The sequence below is a fragment of the Tyto alba genome, unplaced genomic scaffold, assembly GCF_018691265.1.
Source record: "Tyto alba isolate M040663 unplaced genomic scaffold, T.alba_DEE_v4.0 Super-Scaffold_10, whole genome shotgun sequence".
NCBI classification, from domain to species: Eukaryota; Metazoa; Chordata; class Aves; order Strigiformes; family Tytonidae; genus Tyto; species Tyto alba.
The window spans coordinates 25,102,585-25,117,639 of record NW_024881262.1 but is presented as its reverse complement, the minus strand read 5'-3'; the positions used below and the strand labels follow the sequence as shown (position 1 = coordinate 25,117,639).

General features: G+C 43.6%; 2 protein-coding genes across 15 annotated transcripts in view; both read left to right on the top strand.

Annotated features, from left to right (window-relative positions):
* The window catches only part of KLHL24 (kelch like family member 24), an 81,754-nt gene extending 75,064 nt beyond the window's left edge, over window positions 1-6,690 (top strand). For 8 of the 9 annotated variants that reach the window (XM_033001646.2, XM_033001642.2, XM_033001647.2 and 5 more), the window contains one exon: window positions 435-6,690. In XM_033001646.2, coding sequence (XP_032857537.1) covers window positions 435-635 — 201 coding nt within the window. In that variant the 3' untranslated portion in view covers window positions 636-6,690. Of the gene's footprint in view, window positions 1-146; window positions 158-434 lie in introns of all 9 variants that reach the window. The other variant, XM_042795555.1, reaches the window with a different exon arrangement.
* A 2,768-nt stretch (window positions 6,691-9,458) lies between these two features.
* The window catches only part of YEATS2 (YEATS domain containing 2), a 49,905-nt gene continuing 44,308 nt past the window's right edge, over window positions 9,459-15,055 (top strand). For 3 of the 6 annotated variants that reach the window (XM_033001602.2, XM_033001601.2, XM_033001600.2), the window contains exons 1-3: window positions 9,655-10,275; window positions 13,374-13,471; window positions 13,579-13,671. In XM_033001602.2, the coding sequence (XP_032857493.1) occupies window positions 10,176-10,275; window positions 13,374-13,471; window positions 13,579-13,671 (291 nt within the window). In that variant the 5' untranslated portion in view covers window positions 9,655-10,175. Of the gene's footprint in view, window positions 9,487-9,652; window positions 10,276-13,373; window positions 13,472-13,578; window positions 13,672-15,055 lie in introns of those variants that run through there. The other 3 variants (XM_042795491.1, XM_033001604.2, XM_033001605.2) reach the window with 3 other exon arrangements.

The window sequence follows — 15,055 nt, the reverse complement described above, 5'->3', positions numbered from 1 at the left end:
TTTTTTCCTCTCACCTTTTTACATCCCTCTTCATTATCTGCTACTCCTCTAAGGTGCTTCTCCTTGTTCCCATTTTTTGCATTAATAGTACCTACTGTGGTCCCTCTTCTGAAAACCTTTGTTCTCTCTTCCTTTCCTTGTCTCAGATGTTTAAATGGTAAGTACAGTGTTCAGCTGTATTCCATTGTTATATCCCTTGTCTGAGCTATGTGTAGTGAGGGCTTAGACCTGAAATAATCTTTTCTGTAGGATTGTGATGCTGCTTTCCCCACTAATTGTGCTTTCTGCATTGGCCGTTTCAGGAGGGAATAGTATAGGCCACTCTGTTTACAAAGGGTAGTCACAATGCTGTCCTTCTGCACCGGGGTAGACACGCAGGAATTGAGGTCCTGTTTTTTAAATAATCATGTATTCCTTTGTGTATCTTGAAACAGGAGAACTGTGGCATGTCTGTGTGTAATGGAAAAATCTATATCCTTGGTGGAAGACGAGAAAACGGTGAAGCCACAGACACTATTCTTTGTTATGACCCTGCAACGGGCATTATCACAGGAGTAGCAGCCATGCCCAGGCCAGTATCGTATCACGGCTGCGTGACGATTCATAGATATAATGAAAAAGGCTTTAAACTGTAATTTTTTTCTTGAAAAAAGAAGATGATGGCATGAATGAATCCAGTGGTCTGCCGCAAGACGGGCTTTTTAAAGATTCCTGAAGTGGGAAAATGCCTTTTCCCTGCCTAAGTGTCATATGAAAATTATATCCGGTGCCTTTAGAAAAAGGGTTAATTTAACTTACAAACCAAGTCTACAAATCTATCCAGTAACCAGAGTTCAGCTGTATCTGCTGTGGGCTCTGATACGGGAGCAGTAATAGTACCTTGTACTAGTGTTCAGAAAGTTTGTCCTATATGTGATTAGTAATTAAAATCTTGGAAGCTTTTTGGGGAAAGTGCCTTCTCAAGCATTTGTGCCTGTGTCCTAAGAAGCAATATCTGCAAGGTGTTTCAGGTTCTGCTAACTGGAAAAATACATAGGCAAGTAAATTCCAAAGAATCATCTAGGATAATTTACCTACAATTTAAAAAAGCTTATATAATTATAATTCATATGCACAATATTCTTACAAGCAGATCACTTACCATAACCCAAGTAGATTTTATGTCAAATTATACATGGTTTGGAATTAAAAAAAAACCAAAACAAACAAAAAAAAACCAACAAACAAAACACAAACCAAATCAGCTACACAGGAAAAATATTAGAATATTAGAGGAATTCTTTTTTCTGAAGGAGATATTGGTTGTTTAGTGAGCCACTGCAACACGCTGTGGGAACCACTGTGTACCTTAACACTATGGACCTTATACATAGTGTTGCTAAATGTTCATGAGAAGTACAGTGCTACATGACATGGTAAACTAGTGAACACTGGGGTGTAGGCATGCCTCTCTAAAGCAAATTTTGAATCCCAGTTTTTCACTTGAATGGTATGGCTGAAGTATGAAAGTGACTGGGTTCACTTTTTGCTCACTGCAAGTATCTCTGAACTACTCAAGGAATAAAAGATAATGAACTCTGGATTCTCCCACTTTTCTGAATTGCATTATAAATTACCTGATGATAAAGGTAGGGACTTGGGCTGCACCCTACAATTTCTAAATTGATCTTTTGGATATCTCATCTGCAGAGATGGCAGAGTACCTGCCAAATGTTTCTTCGCCTTTCTTCAGACAATCACTTACTCTAGCACAGTTAAACTACTGTATAAGCTGCTTGGCCATAGATAAAGAAGTTCTGGAAAGGTCCCTCCTGTCATCAGAAAACTATCTGTGGACCTGTCCATGCAGCCATACGAGGTAGCTCCCACATAACATGTTTTGGATAATTTTCAAGCCTAGGAAGCGCCTGTATTTTTGACCCCTTTTTTTTTTTTTTTTTTTTTTTTTAAGCCTTTCCTAGATTTTTGTACTAGGTCTCTATTTCCAGTATACAGTTACATAGTTGAGACACAAGTTCATAAGAACTGAAATAGCACTTGAGAGTGGGAAAATTAATAGGATTGTCTGTGTACCAATTTCCAGTTAATCACCAAAAACCTCAGGAACTGCCTTTCAAAGGAATTCTGAGGACAGTAGCCAGGCGGGAAGTTGGTCAGTGCCAGGGCAGGAAAAAAAATAAGGTCCCTGCAGAGACAGCTCTGGCCTCGGGGTTCTGGTCTCCGTGCTTGCTCAGGAGGGTGAAAACAAGCACCATCTCTGGAACGTCGTTTGTTCCACTGGACTTTCTTTATCTGTTTTCGCAGAGTATTTCTTCATGAGATGGAAATTCTGACCCTCAGTGAAGCTATGCCAAACTGGGAGTCATCATTTTCAGTAACATGTGGTCATCACTTTTAAAGAGCACTGGGAGCTGCACTTTGATGCATTAACTTGTAACCTCAGGAAAAGATGCAAATTTCAGTTTCTGGCTGAATACCAAACACTGCTTTGTATATGTTAAGAATACTGATAAAAATACAAATCTCTACGTATCAGTGATGTAATTAGGAAGTTAGTCCCAGAGCATGTATGCTCAGATTGCCCTAAAAAGCAAGTCCCTCTGTAATGTAAGACAAATTAATCAGATAAATTAATCCTTTTCCAAGTTTCTTGTATTTTCTACTCACCAAGTGTTACTTTGGAAAGGTAATTTCAGCACCTGTGTATAAGGTCTGTTGATAGCAATGGTAATTGCCCAGTAACTGATACTACATACAAACACTGTATATAATTTGTGCCATCGTTGTAAATGAAAATGTAAAAAATGATAGGAGCACTTCATTACAGATGCAATTTGAGAAATATTCTCCTTTCCTTTGATTTCCATCTTGTTTGCATTAAGACTTGTAATGTTGATTGTCATGCTAAACTGTTTTTAAACACACTTTACTCTGTAGGTGTAGAACAATGTTGTTTATATATAGGTATCTTTTAATCTGTGTTTATAATACTGCACTAATCTGTAAATAACGATACTGCTTTCTGTGATTTTGAAGATTCATTTTATAGTTTAGTTGTCTTATCCTAACAATTTATGTATTGTTACCTATTATTTTGAAAATGACAGTGTTTAATGAACCAGTAAATGCAGAAATGTAAAAGAAAACTTCTGCTTGTAGTTCTCGAACCTGTATTCAACGCTGAACAGTTACATGTGTGGAGCATTGCTAAAACGGCAGCTACTGATGCAATGATTTCCTTAAAACAAGCAGTGAATGGGGTTTTTTTTTGCTTGTTAACTCTAAATAATTTGCACTTACGGCCTGCTCTAACAATTACTTGTAGATGTACTAGGAAAGAACAATTCAACTTTGGTTTAATGACAATGTACCATTTTTCTAGAAGGATGCATTATTTGGATGTTGCATTCCTGAGCCACCTGTTCTCCGATGCATTTCACTTGGGCATAGATTAATTTAAACTCTCACTGTTAGGCATATCTAGCTGCTTGCAGTTTATGGGCTTGAGTAGCAACCTGGTGTTTGGTTTTGGTTTTGAGGGTTTTTTTGTCTCAGCTAGGAGAGAAAATTATTAATGGTAATAGGTTTGGTAGCTCTAAATTAGACACCTGCACAAATACGTAACTTCAGTCTAACCATGCATGGGAAGAGGGCTCAAGTATCTCCAAAGTCACTTCTAAAAACTAAATTCTAAGAGTTGTCTAATATTTCGTTCCACTAAACAGAAAATTGCCTTTTAAGTATTTCACTCTTTAAAAGAAATGAGAGTAAATATTTTCCTTTTCCATATTGATGTCCATGATGAGTTACTTCCTGTTTTCAGCAACGTGATGTTAATTGAAAAGAAAGTTGATGCTTCCTTGCAGCCTGGCTTCTAGAAGGTTCTGAATAGATAATTTTAGTACTGCATTATAGTGCAGCCTCTAGCCTGCCACTTTTATATACAGCATGCATTCCCTCATTTTACAGCCATCAAGCATGTAACAGTGCCTGGTAATCATTTAGTTTTACCTGTAGGCTCACTTCTTGATAGAGCTTAAGGTAGGTATAATTTGTGGAATCTCTTCCATTTGTACCATCAGATGATTCATTTTATACTACATGCCTGGTGTGCATTGTGAGGATTAGACACTGTGCTTTCCACTCTAGCACCAAGGGTCCAGAGTCGCACTGTTATTTTTTATTATTTTAATTGGAACCAATGCAGTTCCCATCAAAGATTGCTTTTGTTTCTACTCTCTGAAGCACAGATATCTTTAATGCAGATTATGTTGATATGGATTCTTACCATAATGTACTCCAAGCTTTTTAAACAGTATTATTAACACTGCAAGTTTGAGAGATAGGCTGATGATGCATGAAGAAGGGGTGCTCACCTTGACAGAGGTTCTGAGGAAGCTTTGGTCACTTATGCTTCAGAGCAAGGATACTGTGGACTGCTCCTGCTACTTCTTCAAAATAGTTGAGTTCACCATATTATCTTTGATAATTACTCAATTTTTCCTGCTTTTGTTTTATTTGAGCTGCCAGGACAAAACAAGCAGTCCCGCTCCCTGTGACTTCAGGTTTCCCTCCTGCCCAAGGCCTGGTGGTGTGCTGGAGCTGTCACTCTTAGTGGGTAGGCAGAGCTGTGAAATTTGTCCAGCTCCAAGGAGAGAAATGAGAAAAACTTATTGGGGTGGGGTGAGAGATGGCAGGAGGGGAGGTGTTTGGGGGTTTGGCTGCACTTGCTGAAACCAAGGTACTCTGGCTGCTTATAAGTTTGCAATTCCAGATGCTGAAACTGAGAGGGTAAAAATATTTCACGTTTTGTCAACTCACTAAACTCAGTTGGAGCAATAAAGATATATATATATGGTCATGGTCTTCTAGTGGCAATGTTCAAGAAAGCCAAAGGTTCATTTTTCCTAATTGCCCATCTAAGTAAGTAAATGTGGGGTTTTTCTCCACCACTAAAAATGGCAAAAGCCAATTCAAGAGTATTAAGAAACTCACAAGACTTGATCACTGTGAAGCAAAATGAATGTTTTCATCCGAACGTAGTCTTGTGCGCACAAGAAAGTACAAATGAAACGGGTGGTTGTGCCTGGTTAAAAAATGTGAGTGACACATATCCAGAAAAGCAGTCTATAAGATGAGATTTTTAAGCAGAAATTTGCCATCTGGTTGGAGGCCAAGCAGTGATGTCTGGGTTGGTTTTTTTTTTTTAAATGTCTAGCACACAAGTTTCCTCAGCGTTGAATTATTTGAGGTGGCATTACTGAAAATGGATCTCACTGTCAGTGTATGATGATTGTCAGCTCTGTGAGCGTTGCCACAGAAAGGTGAGCAGCCTCCTAACCATCCCCAAACCAGCTGTGTGAATCACACGCGCTCTGCCCGCGGGCCTTGTCTCCGCTGTATTCCATAACTAATGTTACACTTAAGTTCATGTTACTCAAAGTATATAGCCCTGGTAACATTACTGTCTAAGGACTCCATTTACAGGAACATTTATTTTTTTTTTACTGTAGTGCTCCAGTCTATGCTCATATGTTTATGTGTGCACATATGTGTGTGTGAATAATTTCATGATCGTTTTCTGATAGTGCTGTTATAAGTAATGCACATAAAAGCTTCTGTGTATGGCATGTTGATAATGTAATTATGGCTTCCTTTGTATTATTAGTTCCAAAGAAAATAATGTGTGTTAATTTTGAAAATACCTGTGCCTTGAATTCACCTATATTTTTATCTATTGAGACAAAGATCTTAGATTACTTCTCCCAGTTTATTAGGATCGGTCTTACTGTCCAGATGGTTGATGTCCTTCTAAGAGAAACGAATCTTGTCATTCATTAACTAGGATAGTTAAACCTCTTGTTTAGAATGTGCCTAGAATGCTTCCATTATTACAGTTCTGTGGCAGATGTAATGTAAGGAAATCCAGTGGGTTTTCCATTTTTTTTGTTTCCAGCACTCCTCAGTGACAAAGGATTTTAATCTTCGACTTCCTGCCCTTAACATACGCAGGCTCTTGTTTTAGTCAGTAGCCTCTGTGATATTTCTGAATGCTCCGATTTGCCAGTCATGAACCTCTTGTTCAATATATGTAATATGAAGCAATAATATGGTGCAGCATGGCAATAAACAAATCAAGAGACTTGAATGTAATGTACTATTGCTAATTTCATCTTTGTAAGTGCTGGACCTATGAGGCATTCTCCTTTTGGTGCACCTGTAGCAATTTGGAGTCAGATTAATAGGAGCTACTTGGTCATGGAAAGAGAATTTACCTCCTGAACTGTTATTCTTACGATATTTTATCTTCACCTGAAATCATGTTTTGATTTTCCTTTTTTTTTGCTGAGGAAAACAGCAGTTCATGTTACTCCTTGCCAGTTCCTTTATTTACTGAAACATAAAAGGCATAGTTCTGTGAAGAGCTGATCTTGTCTTCAAGAACAACCTGGTGCAGCACAAATGACATTTGAACAAAAAAAGTGCAGACCACTTACTGTGTGCCAGAGTCAATGTAATGTTATCTTGCATATAACATTAAGGTCTTCAAATTGTGCTGACAGTAGAAAAGTGATTTTGTAATGTAGCACAATTGCAATAACACCTGTTATATTTAAATATATTTCTTGCATAATTCTTTGAAAGTTTTTTAAAGTTCAATGTACCTAATAAACATTTGCCTTTTGAATAGTTCACTGTGTTTTATTTAGTTTATGAGAAGTTCCAGGGTGGGGCTTGATGGTGCACAGAGGAAACTCCTTCCTTTTTTTCCCAGGTGATTTAACTTGTTGGATTCTGCCCCTTTGCAGTCTCTGTATCTATCCAGCGATCCATTCTTCTGTCTCCCAGTCCAGGTGTTTTTCCCCGCTCATCTTTGTCTTTGTTATGGAAATTACTATTGACATAAATAAAGGCAAGCTGGAGGCTGTGCAGAAGAGTAAACTTAAAACTGGAAAAATGATAAAGCAGGAGGGTGGGATGTGAAATACTGGTTAGTCTTGAGTACTGCAATGGGAAAAGAATGGGAATGGACTTGGAAGACAAAACCAGCACGGGAAATCAGGAAAAGGTAACGTAATTCTAGGAAGGTGACTGGCAACAACACAGGTTGGAAAGTATCCTCTAGCAAGCTTATTCTCCTAAAATTAGCTACTTGGCCATCTTGAGGTCCCACTTGCAGATGGCAGACGAAGGGTTCAGACTGTGATGGAGTGGTACTACTGCAGTTGAATCGATACAAAGAAAGCAGTTGGTTTAATACCCCATTTTTTACAGATTACACCCATCTTTCACGGATTTTCTAGAGGAATAAACTAGCTGTACTCCTGGTTGCTGCTTCCCTGTAATGTGCATTCTGGATCTCAGACTTGGAACTTGCCCTTCATGTAACCCTAGTCTTGCCTTCTTCCCCAAAACATTTCTTTTCGATATCATGGCAAACAAATACAGCTTCTATGGCTTTGCCTTGTAGCCTGCTGAGATCTGATCTGTAGCATACATCTGTTCCCTGGGTGGCACGTTCAGATGTGGGGTGCTCTGGATATACCAAAATAAATCCCAAGGCACTGGGACCCTGATGTTCAGTATACTCTGTGTCTCTCTGACTGAGAAGTAAGTATAAGGAAAGAGCAGCTCTTTGTAGAAATGGTGCTAGACATAACTTAAATGGACATAATACTGCAGCATCTGTCACATTTTTTTTTTCTGCAGCTTTGAGATGCAGAAAACTGAAGTAGCTGCACTAGTTACAACAGCTTAGAACCTGCCCCCACAGAGATGAGAGTCTCAATGTTGCAGGAGTGAGGTAGGTAGTCATTTTCAAATACCTTCTATCATTAAATAAAACTTGGCAAGCCAACAGAGTCTGCTGCAGTTCTAGAGTGTGGCAAGGCTCATTTACAGCAAGCAAGTGGCTCTTGCTGTGGTGCCAGAAGTAAGTTACAACCAAGTTCAATGCTTGCAGAAGTTCACTTTCCTGAAAGAAGTAATGTTGCCTGAAATAGAATCCACAGACTGCAAAGCAATGGAAATATTTTTGAGGGTTGGAAGCCCATCTTAAGATATTTTAAGTCTTAAGCATAGTCAACTGGCAGCAATGTTTTAACAACAGCCTCTTTCCATTAAGCAGGAAAAGGGAAGAAAATAAAATTGAACTACGCTATCTATGTACCTTTTGTGAGATGAGCATGATACAAATTCCAGTATAAGAACAGTCTCTGTTGTTTTTCCATAGATCACATTTGTTGCTTGGTAAGAAATCAGAAAACTGTTGTAGTAGTGGTCCTGAAATGGAAAAGAAAAAAAAAAAAAAAAAAGGACTTGAAGGGCTAAGCCTTGAACATTCAGCATGTGCTTGCTAATTAGTGGCCTTGTAAATAAATTTGCAAATACATGTATGAGCAGGACATTGATTTATGCTGGATAGCAGCTCACTGCATGAACCATGGGACTACCACAGACCAAAGCACTGTGCGCCATTAGCTGCACCTGGCAGAGGTGTTACAGTCTGGCCAAAACCAAACACAACCGGTGGTATTAACTACACTGATTTGGACAGTCTTAGCTCTGATGTCAGAGACTATGAAGTACAGCAAGTAGTAAGCCTGCTATAAGCCATTTTTGAAGCTTGTCTTCAGTGAGATCAGTGCAAAACCCTTCAGTGGACCTTGTGTGCGCAAGGGGTGAGGGCAGGCCAGGGCCACCATCCCAGGCGTGAGGTGACGCAGTGCTCCTCTGCTCGTGGTGGGCCGTTGGAACTTTACATCTTGCTCAGACCCTGCCTCGTTTCTTGGGGTTTAGTTTCTGCTTTTTTGTGGGTTTCGTTGTTGTTTTTGTTTGTTTGTTTGGGGTTTGGTTTGGTTTGTGCTGTTTTTTTTTTTTTCCTAATCATCCTCCTTTCACTGAGCATCTTCTGCATTATGGTGTCTTCCTCCAATGAGGTGGCTTCACGCAGAAAGTCAGAATTAGGCCAATACATTAATATATCTAAACAGGAACATAACAGCATCGCTAACCTCGGGGGTTTTTTTCTGGCGCTGAGGGGAAATTATAGCCCCCACACCGCTCGTTCCCCACACCCAGCGCCGGAGAGAGGCGCTGTCGGGCCCCCACTGAGGCGGCGGCAGCTCCAGCTCGGGGCCCTTCCCCGCTCCCCCCTCACCCGGAAACCCTACCGGGCCTGCCCTCCTCCTCCTCCTCCTCCTCCTCCTCCTCCTCCCGCCGCGGCAGCACCTTCCCGCGGCGGCAGGTGCGGGACCCCCACCAGGGCGGCCGCCGGCTCCGTCCCGCCCCTTCGCCGCTGTCCGCCTGCGCGGGCCCCGCCCCGGCGGCTGACGGGCAGCCAGGCGCACGGCCCTGCGCTCATGGCGGCGGCGGCGGCAGCGGCGGCGGCTGCTGCTGCTGCTGCTGCGGGCCGGGGCGGCGGGGGCCGGCGCTGAGCGCCCCGGGGGCGGCGGGCGGGGGCGGGCGGCGCGCGGCGGAGCGCGGGTGAGCGGCGGCGGGGCGGGCAAGGGAACGGGGCGGGGGGGGAGGGGTGGTGGGTGGTGTGAGGGGAAGGGGGGGAGGAGCGCGCGGCCGCCTCGGCTTTGTGTGCGCGGGCGGGGGGAGGGGGAGCGGCGCGGCGCACGTGCGCCCGGCCGCCGCGCGGGCCCGCCTCCCCAGCCCTCAGGCCGCCGCGGGCTCTGGGGCCGCCGTCCCTCGCCGAAACGGCGCCCGGGCCCGGGAGCGGTGTCCCGGCGGCGGGAGCGGTGGCCCGGCGGCAGGCGCGGGGTCGCGTCGGGGCACCGGCGCCTCGACGCTTGGGGTGCGGGGGGTTGGAGCTCCCGCCTCGGCGGTGCCGAGCGATCCCCCCCACCCCAGCGCCTGCCCGCGCTGAGGGACCCCCCCGCGCACCCCACGCCTCGGCGGGCGGCGGTTTGCCGTGGCAGCACCGCCCCGGCTGCGCTTCGGGGAGCGGGAAGCGGCTGAAGGTCCCGGGCCGAGCGGAACGGGACCGGCTCCGAGCTGTGCAGCTGTGGGCTGGTCTCTAGCAACTGGGGAAGGGAGGAAGGAAGGAAGCGTCCCGGCTCTTTCAGGAGCCGCAGCGCAGGCTGCCCCACGGGCGGGGGCTGAAGCCTGCCCAGAAGGTTGCTGTGGGTGAAGTTAGTGCTCTTATTTTACCTCGCAGGGGAGAGAACATGTCTGGGATCAAGAGAGTGATCGCAGAGAAGGACCCTGACTACGAGGAGATCACCGTCACGCATCCCAGCAAGCGTCACAAAGCAGCCGAGCAGTCAGGTAGGAGGGAGATGCCTGAGCTGGAGGGATCTGCCAGGTGGAACTAGAAACGCCGTGGATGCGCGTGGTGTCTGCGGACAGGCCGGGAAAGGGCTGGGGGGTAGGAGCCTGAGGGGCCGAAGGGCTGAAACGGAGCAGGAGCAGGGGCGGTAGCGACACCGCTGTACGGCCAAATAAAGGTGCGGCTGTTGTCATACGTGGAGCTGTCCCTGCCCGCTCCCTGCAAGGCGTGAGGATGTGATGCACGACAGCAGCTAGAGCCTGAGCTCTCCCAGGCCCCAGCCGTGTGCGTTGGTTCCTGTTGCTGGCTGAATTATTTGCCATTGCATCTTCCCAGCAGTTTCCTATGCTGAGTTGGTCTCCAGCCTTGTACCTCCGTTTTGCAGTCGAAGTCTGCTTCCAGAAAGATTGGCAGTTTGTTTACATTTTGGGGGATACAGGTCGCAGTACAGCATGGCAGTGGGGGAAGAAATACATGATGCTGCAGTGGGGGGAAAAAAAAATCCACGACCCTGTGGTGGGTAGATCTTGGAAGATGACAAATGTTTGCAAGAGTAGGTGGGTGAAGTGAAGCGGAGCACTGTAGAAGAGATAAGTGAGGGAGAATGAAGGGACTTTGAAAAATGCAGAGGAGAGGTAGGACAAGCAGCCACCTGACTGAAGGAAAGGTGGATAAAGAAGTGTAGTGGAGAGAGGAGCTGGATGAGTAGGTTTGCATTTGGCACGCTCAGATAATGCTTGCTTTGGGAACCAGCCTGTTGGCTGGGTGCCTGGGACAGGTTGCAGTTGTCTCTGGGCAAATGAGTGCGGAGCTTCTTGCCCCTGGGACAGGGAGTAGGCTAGTGATTTTTGGCATAAGACAGCTAGTGAGAGGATCACCATGGGAGGAGCTGACGAACAAGGAGGTGAGAAAGCTGAAGCTGGCTGCAGGATCTGAAGAAGATCCAGGAACAGAGCAGGATTCTGGAGCTGCTGGTTGGAGAGGGACTGATGAGCTCTTTGGATGATGTTTTGGAGGACAGCGTGCAGCCGGACAGCTCTGAGGGGGCTGATCTCCCCAGTGGGGTGTGTTGCCGGGCAGGTCCTGTCTGCCGGGTGGGTTCGGGGCCCGGGCAGCGGGAGCTGGCCACGGCAGAAGAGCGTCACTGGTCCCAGCTGCCTGCCCTGCCTGGCTGCCAGGAGTTGCCTCCCTCTGCACTGATGTGTCCCAGGGACTGCAGGGGGGTTTATAAGCTGCTTCTGAATCAACTTTTCAGATGATCTTAATAATTAGCAGGCAAAGTCTCAGGGCCTTGGAAAACTGTCCAAGCCAAAGTGAACTTTCTGCTCAGTTGATTCCTCCGAATTGTCTCTTTCTTCCTCTTGTGGAATATCTCCAACTTTTCATACAAGCGTTCTTCAAGTACACAAATTTCACTAACACAATCTTAATTAGGAACTGTGGTTGATGCTAAACTGGGAAAAATATGAAAATAAAGTGTTGTTAAAAGCTTCTGTAATATAACCAAAAATCCTAAAGTGCTTTAATTGTCATAATGCTGGTGTTGCATGACCTCAGTCTTGGGAAGAGATGCAATTGTCCCTGTCTGAACTGTACATCTTATAACTTAATCTGTTTAGGTTTATTTTAAGTGTAACCTTACATGTGAATTTCCTAGGCATGGTGTTTGTGGCTGGGGGAAGATTGTAGCCCTCTGGTTTTTAATTTTGCATTACTCCTACAGGTTCAACCATAATTCTGTTTTAAATGTAGGCTTGAACTATTTCTGGTCCTAGAATATGTACATACGGGCATCTGGAAATAAGTAAAAATATTTAGGATACCCCTGTTGCATATAGAAGCATCAGTTGCCTTAGTCCAGCTTGTAGGTACCAGATCAGACAGTAAAATCACATATGCTAGCTGGGACATACGAGCAAAGTTTTGACTTGCTTTTGATTTCTTTACTCTTGCTTTTGGGATGTTAGAAACCCCTTCAAACAGATAAGTACCCTTTAGTAAAGCAAATGCTTCCTCTGAAGCTCAAAGCAGAGTCTTGGTGCTGTTGCCTCCTATTCCACATAGGAACGTTTTGAGATTTTTTCAGAGGAACCCAGGCTGTTTCTCTGATCTGCTTTGCAGTGGGGTCACTGTACTTCTGACACAGGCTGGAGGACCTTTTCCAGGCTTTCTTCTAGAAGTACAATTTCTGCTTTTCCAAGTTCTTGCTTAGAACTTGGTAAAAAAAAAAAAAGATGTTGTTTGAACCCCCTTGATATAATGGAGGTGACCTAAAGGAAGGGCAATGTTGAAGTCTATGTAGGTATAGAGCAAGAATTGTTCTTCCTGTATTTATCCATGGTCTAGAAAAACACAGTAAGATGCCAGTTTAGTTCTTAGACATTAATTTGCTGTAAGGTATTCACACAGTTTGAAATATTAAACTACATGCTTTCCACGGAGGTCAATAAACTCCTGCTGAAAGGCTAAAATTTTTTGACTGCTGAGCTGGAAGAGGATTTTGTAGGAGGTAGACCAGCTTTCAATAATGTAGTTTCCTTTGTGGGTAATAAAAGGCTTGTAGGCACTCCAAAGCAGTCTAGACTTCATGCCAGTGCTGAACATATAAAGTATTAGTTTGCCTTATTACTGCTGCATGATGTGTAAATTTCCTGGATATGAATCGGGCCAGAGAGAGCAGAAAAATGTACATGGTGTTCCAGCATACTCCTGCGCAATCGCAGCGGTAACTGCGCTTGGCCATAGCACATTTGAGTTTTCCTTTTACTGTTTACAGCTTTACTGAGACAGAAGTAAACAAACTGGTTCTGTTTTTCCCATCTTCTGTTATTTGTCATCTCAGACCTAAAAAGGAAAAAATAGCTCTCCACATAAGCCAGCTTTTAAAGATAGATACATGTGGTTTTTGTTAAGACAAATTACTTTCTTTTTCAGAAAAATGATCCTTCCCTTTTTTTTGTGTGTGTGTGTGTGTGCTGAACTTATCCCTTCACTTCTCACTCCATAATGATTTCTGATGTTTATGTTTTCAAATAAAGCCTCAAAAATAGAAATGTAAGTACTTTCTTCTTTATTTTCCATGTGTGGCCTTATACAGCTCGAGATGTTGCTGTGCAGAAGATTGAGACAATTATAAAAGAACAGTTTGCTGTCGAAATGAAGAGTAAAGAACATGAAATTGAAGTTATAGATCAGGTATGAAAGTTTTGTTCTTAAAAATACATAAGATCCTGGTGTATTGGGGTTTGGGGATATTGCTGCAGTTGTTATCCTTTACTAAACGTTACCTCTTCTTTTTGTAGCGCCTGATTGAAGCAAGAAGGATGATGGATAAGCTGCGTGCCTGCATTGTGGCTAACTATTACGCCTCTGCTGGTCTCCTTAAAGCTGGAGAGGTAAAAATTACTTTGGGAATAATAAGACTTTAGGGAATATTTGCAAAAGAAGATGTGTAGTTCACTGGCTGTTCAGCTAATACTTGGTTTTGAGATGTGATTTTCTGAAATGGTGGAATACAAACTGCAAATGGAGTGGCAGTGGCAGAAGAGACCTGGACATCACCACCTACACCTCTGGTACTCGGCAAAGACAAGTCTTCAGGGAGCTGTTGAGAAGCCGTTCGGCAGCCTTTCATTCTGTTTTTTGAAATATTCTGCATTTTTGTTTTTCATTAGTTCTTGCATGAGAGCACCTTGCTTGTCACAGACTGCACGGTTTGTCCTTGCAAAGCCCTGAAAAGTGGGGAACGTGTTTTCCTGTTTCACAGGAGGAGAGTGGAAGCAGATGGGTTTTGGAACTTCTCAGGAAGAAAAAAATAAAATCAAGATTTCTTGAGGCTCTGGCAGTGCCATGAAACCTTCCTCCCTTTACCCTGGCAGCCAGTCTGTTAATTGTTTGGTGAACAGACTGATGGCAGCAGTAAACCAGGAGGTAAATCAAGCAGCTATCACAGAGAGATTAAAAATTCACAAAGAGATTAAAAAACCCCCAAACCCTATTAGTTAAACCCCAGTTCTGTCCTTAATGGGCTGGTAATTGCAGGGTGTGCATGACTTATGCGGGCTCCCAATTGACATGTAGTTCACTACCAGTGTAGTTATTTAGTTACCATCTTTTCAGTTCAGAGAGTTGATCTACTTTCCAGTAAAGATCTGAGCTGATTTTTGGAAGCTGTAGATGGGTGCTGCAAACCTGCATTTTTTTCTCTAGTCCCATGAGAATTTCTATTCCAAGCAATGGCCTGCACTGCTACTCCTGGTTTTCCTGTTTTGATTTCCAGAGCACTTGGAGTGGGGTGAAAACAAAAAGGTTCAGCTTGCTTTTCCCTCCCCACTGAACTTGAGGTGAGCAACTGGAGTTGAAAAAGGTTATGGTAGTATTGGGAGGCTTGGAGATCCTTCCTCCCCCCTTGATTTTTGTGTAGGCGGCTGAAGCATGTGAACTAGGTTCTGATCTTTGAAAGTGCTTTTATCCAACGTCGTCATGTGTCATCAAGAGCTGTATTGTCCCCTGTTCTTTCCTTGGTCTGCCACACAGGGTGTTTGTTTTTTCCTTTCTGATTTTCACATTTGCCAGAAATAACAACTTTTGTAATTGTTTCGAAGTATTCACAAAACTTACTGGTGCATCCTTTTTTGTTTAGTTTTCCTGTAGTTTTTATGGGCCTATGGTTAGTGTAGCTGTATCTTCGATTGCATTTTTATTTCTTTTTATAAATTCTGATTTGCATGCAGACTAAATCAGTTCTCTTTGTATTTTGAAATCATTACTGTTTTCAGT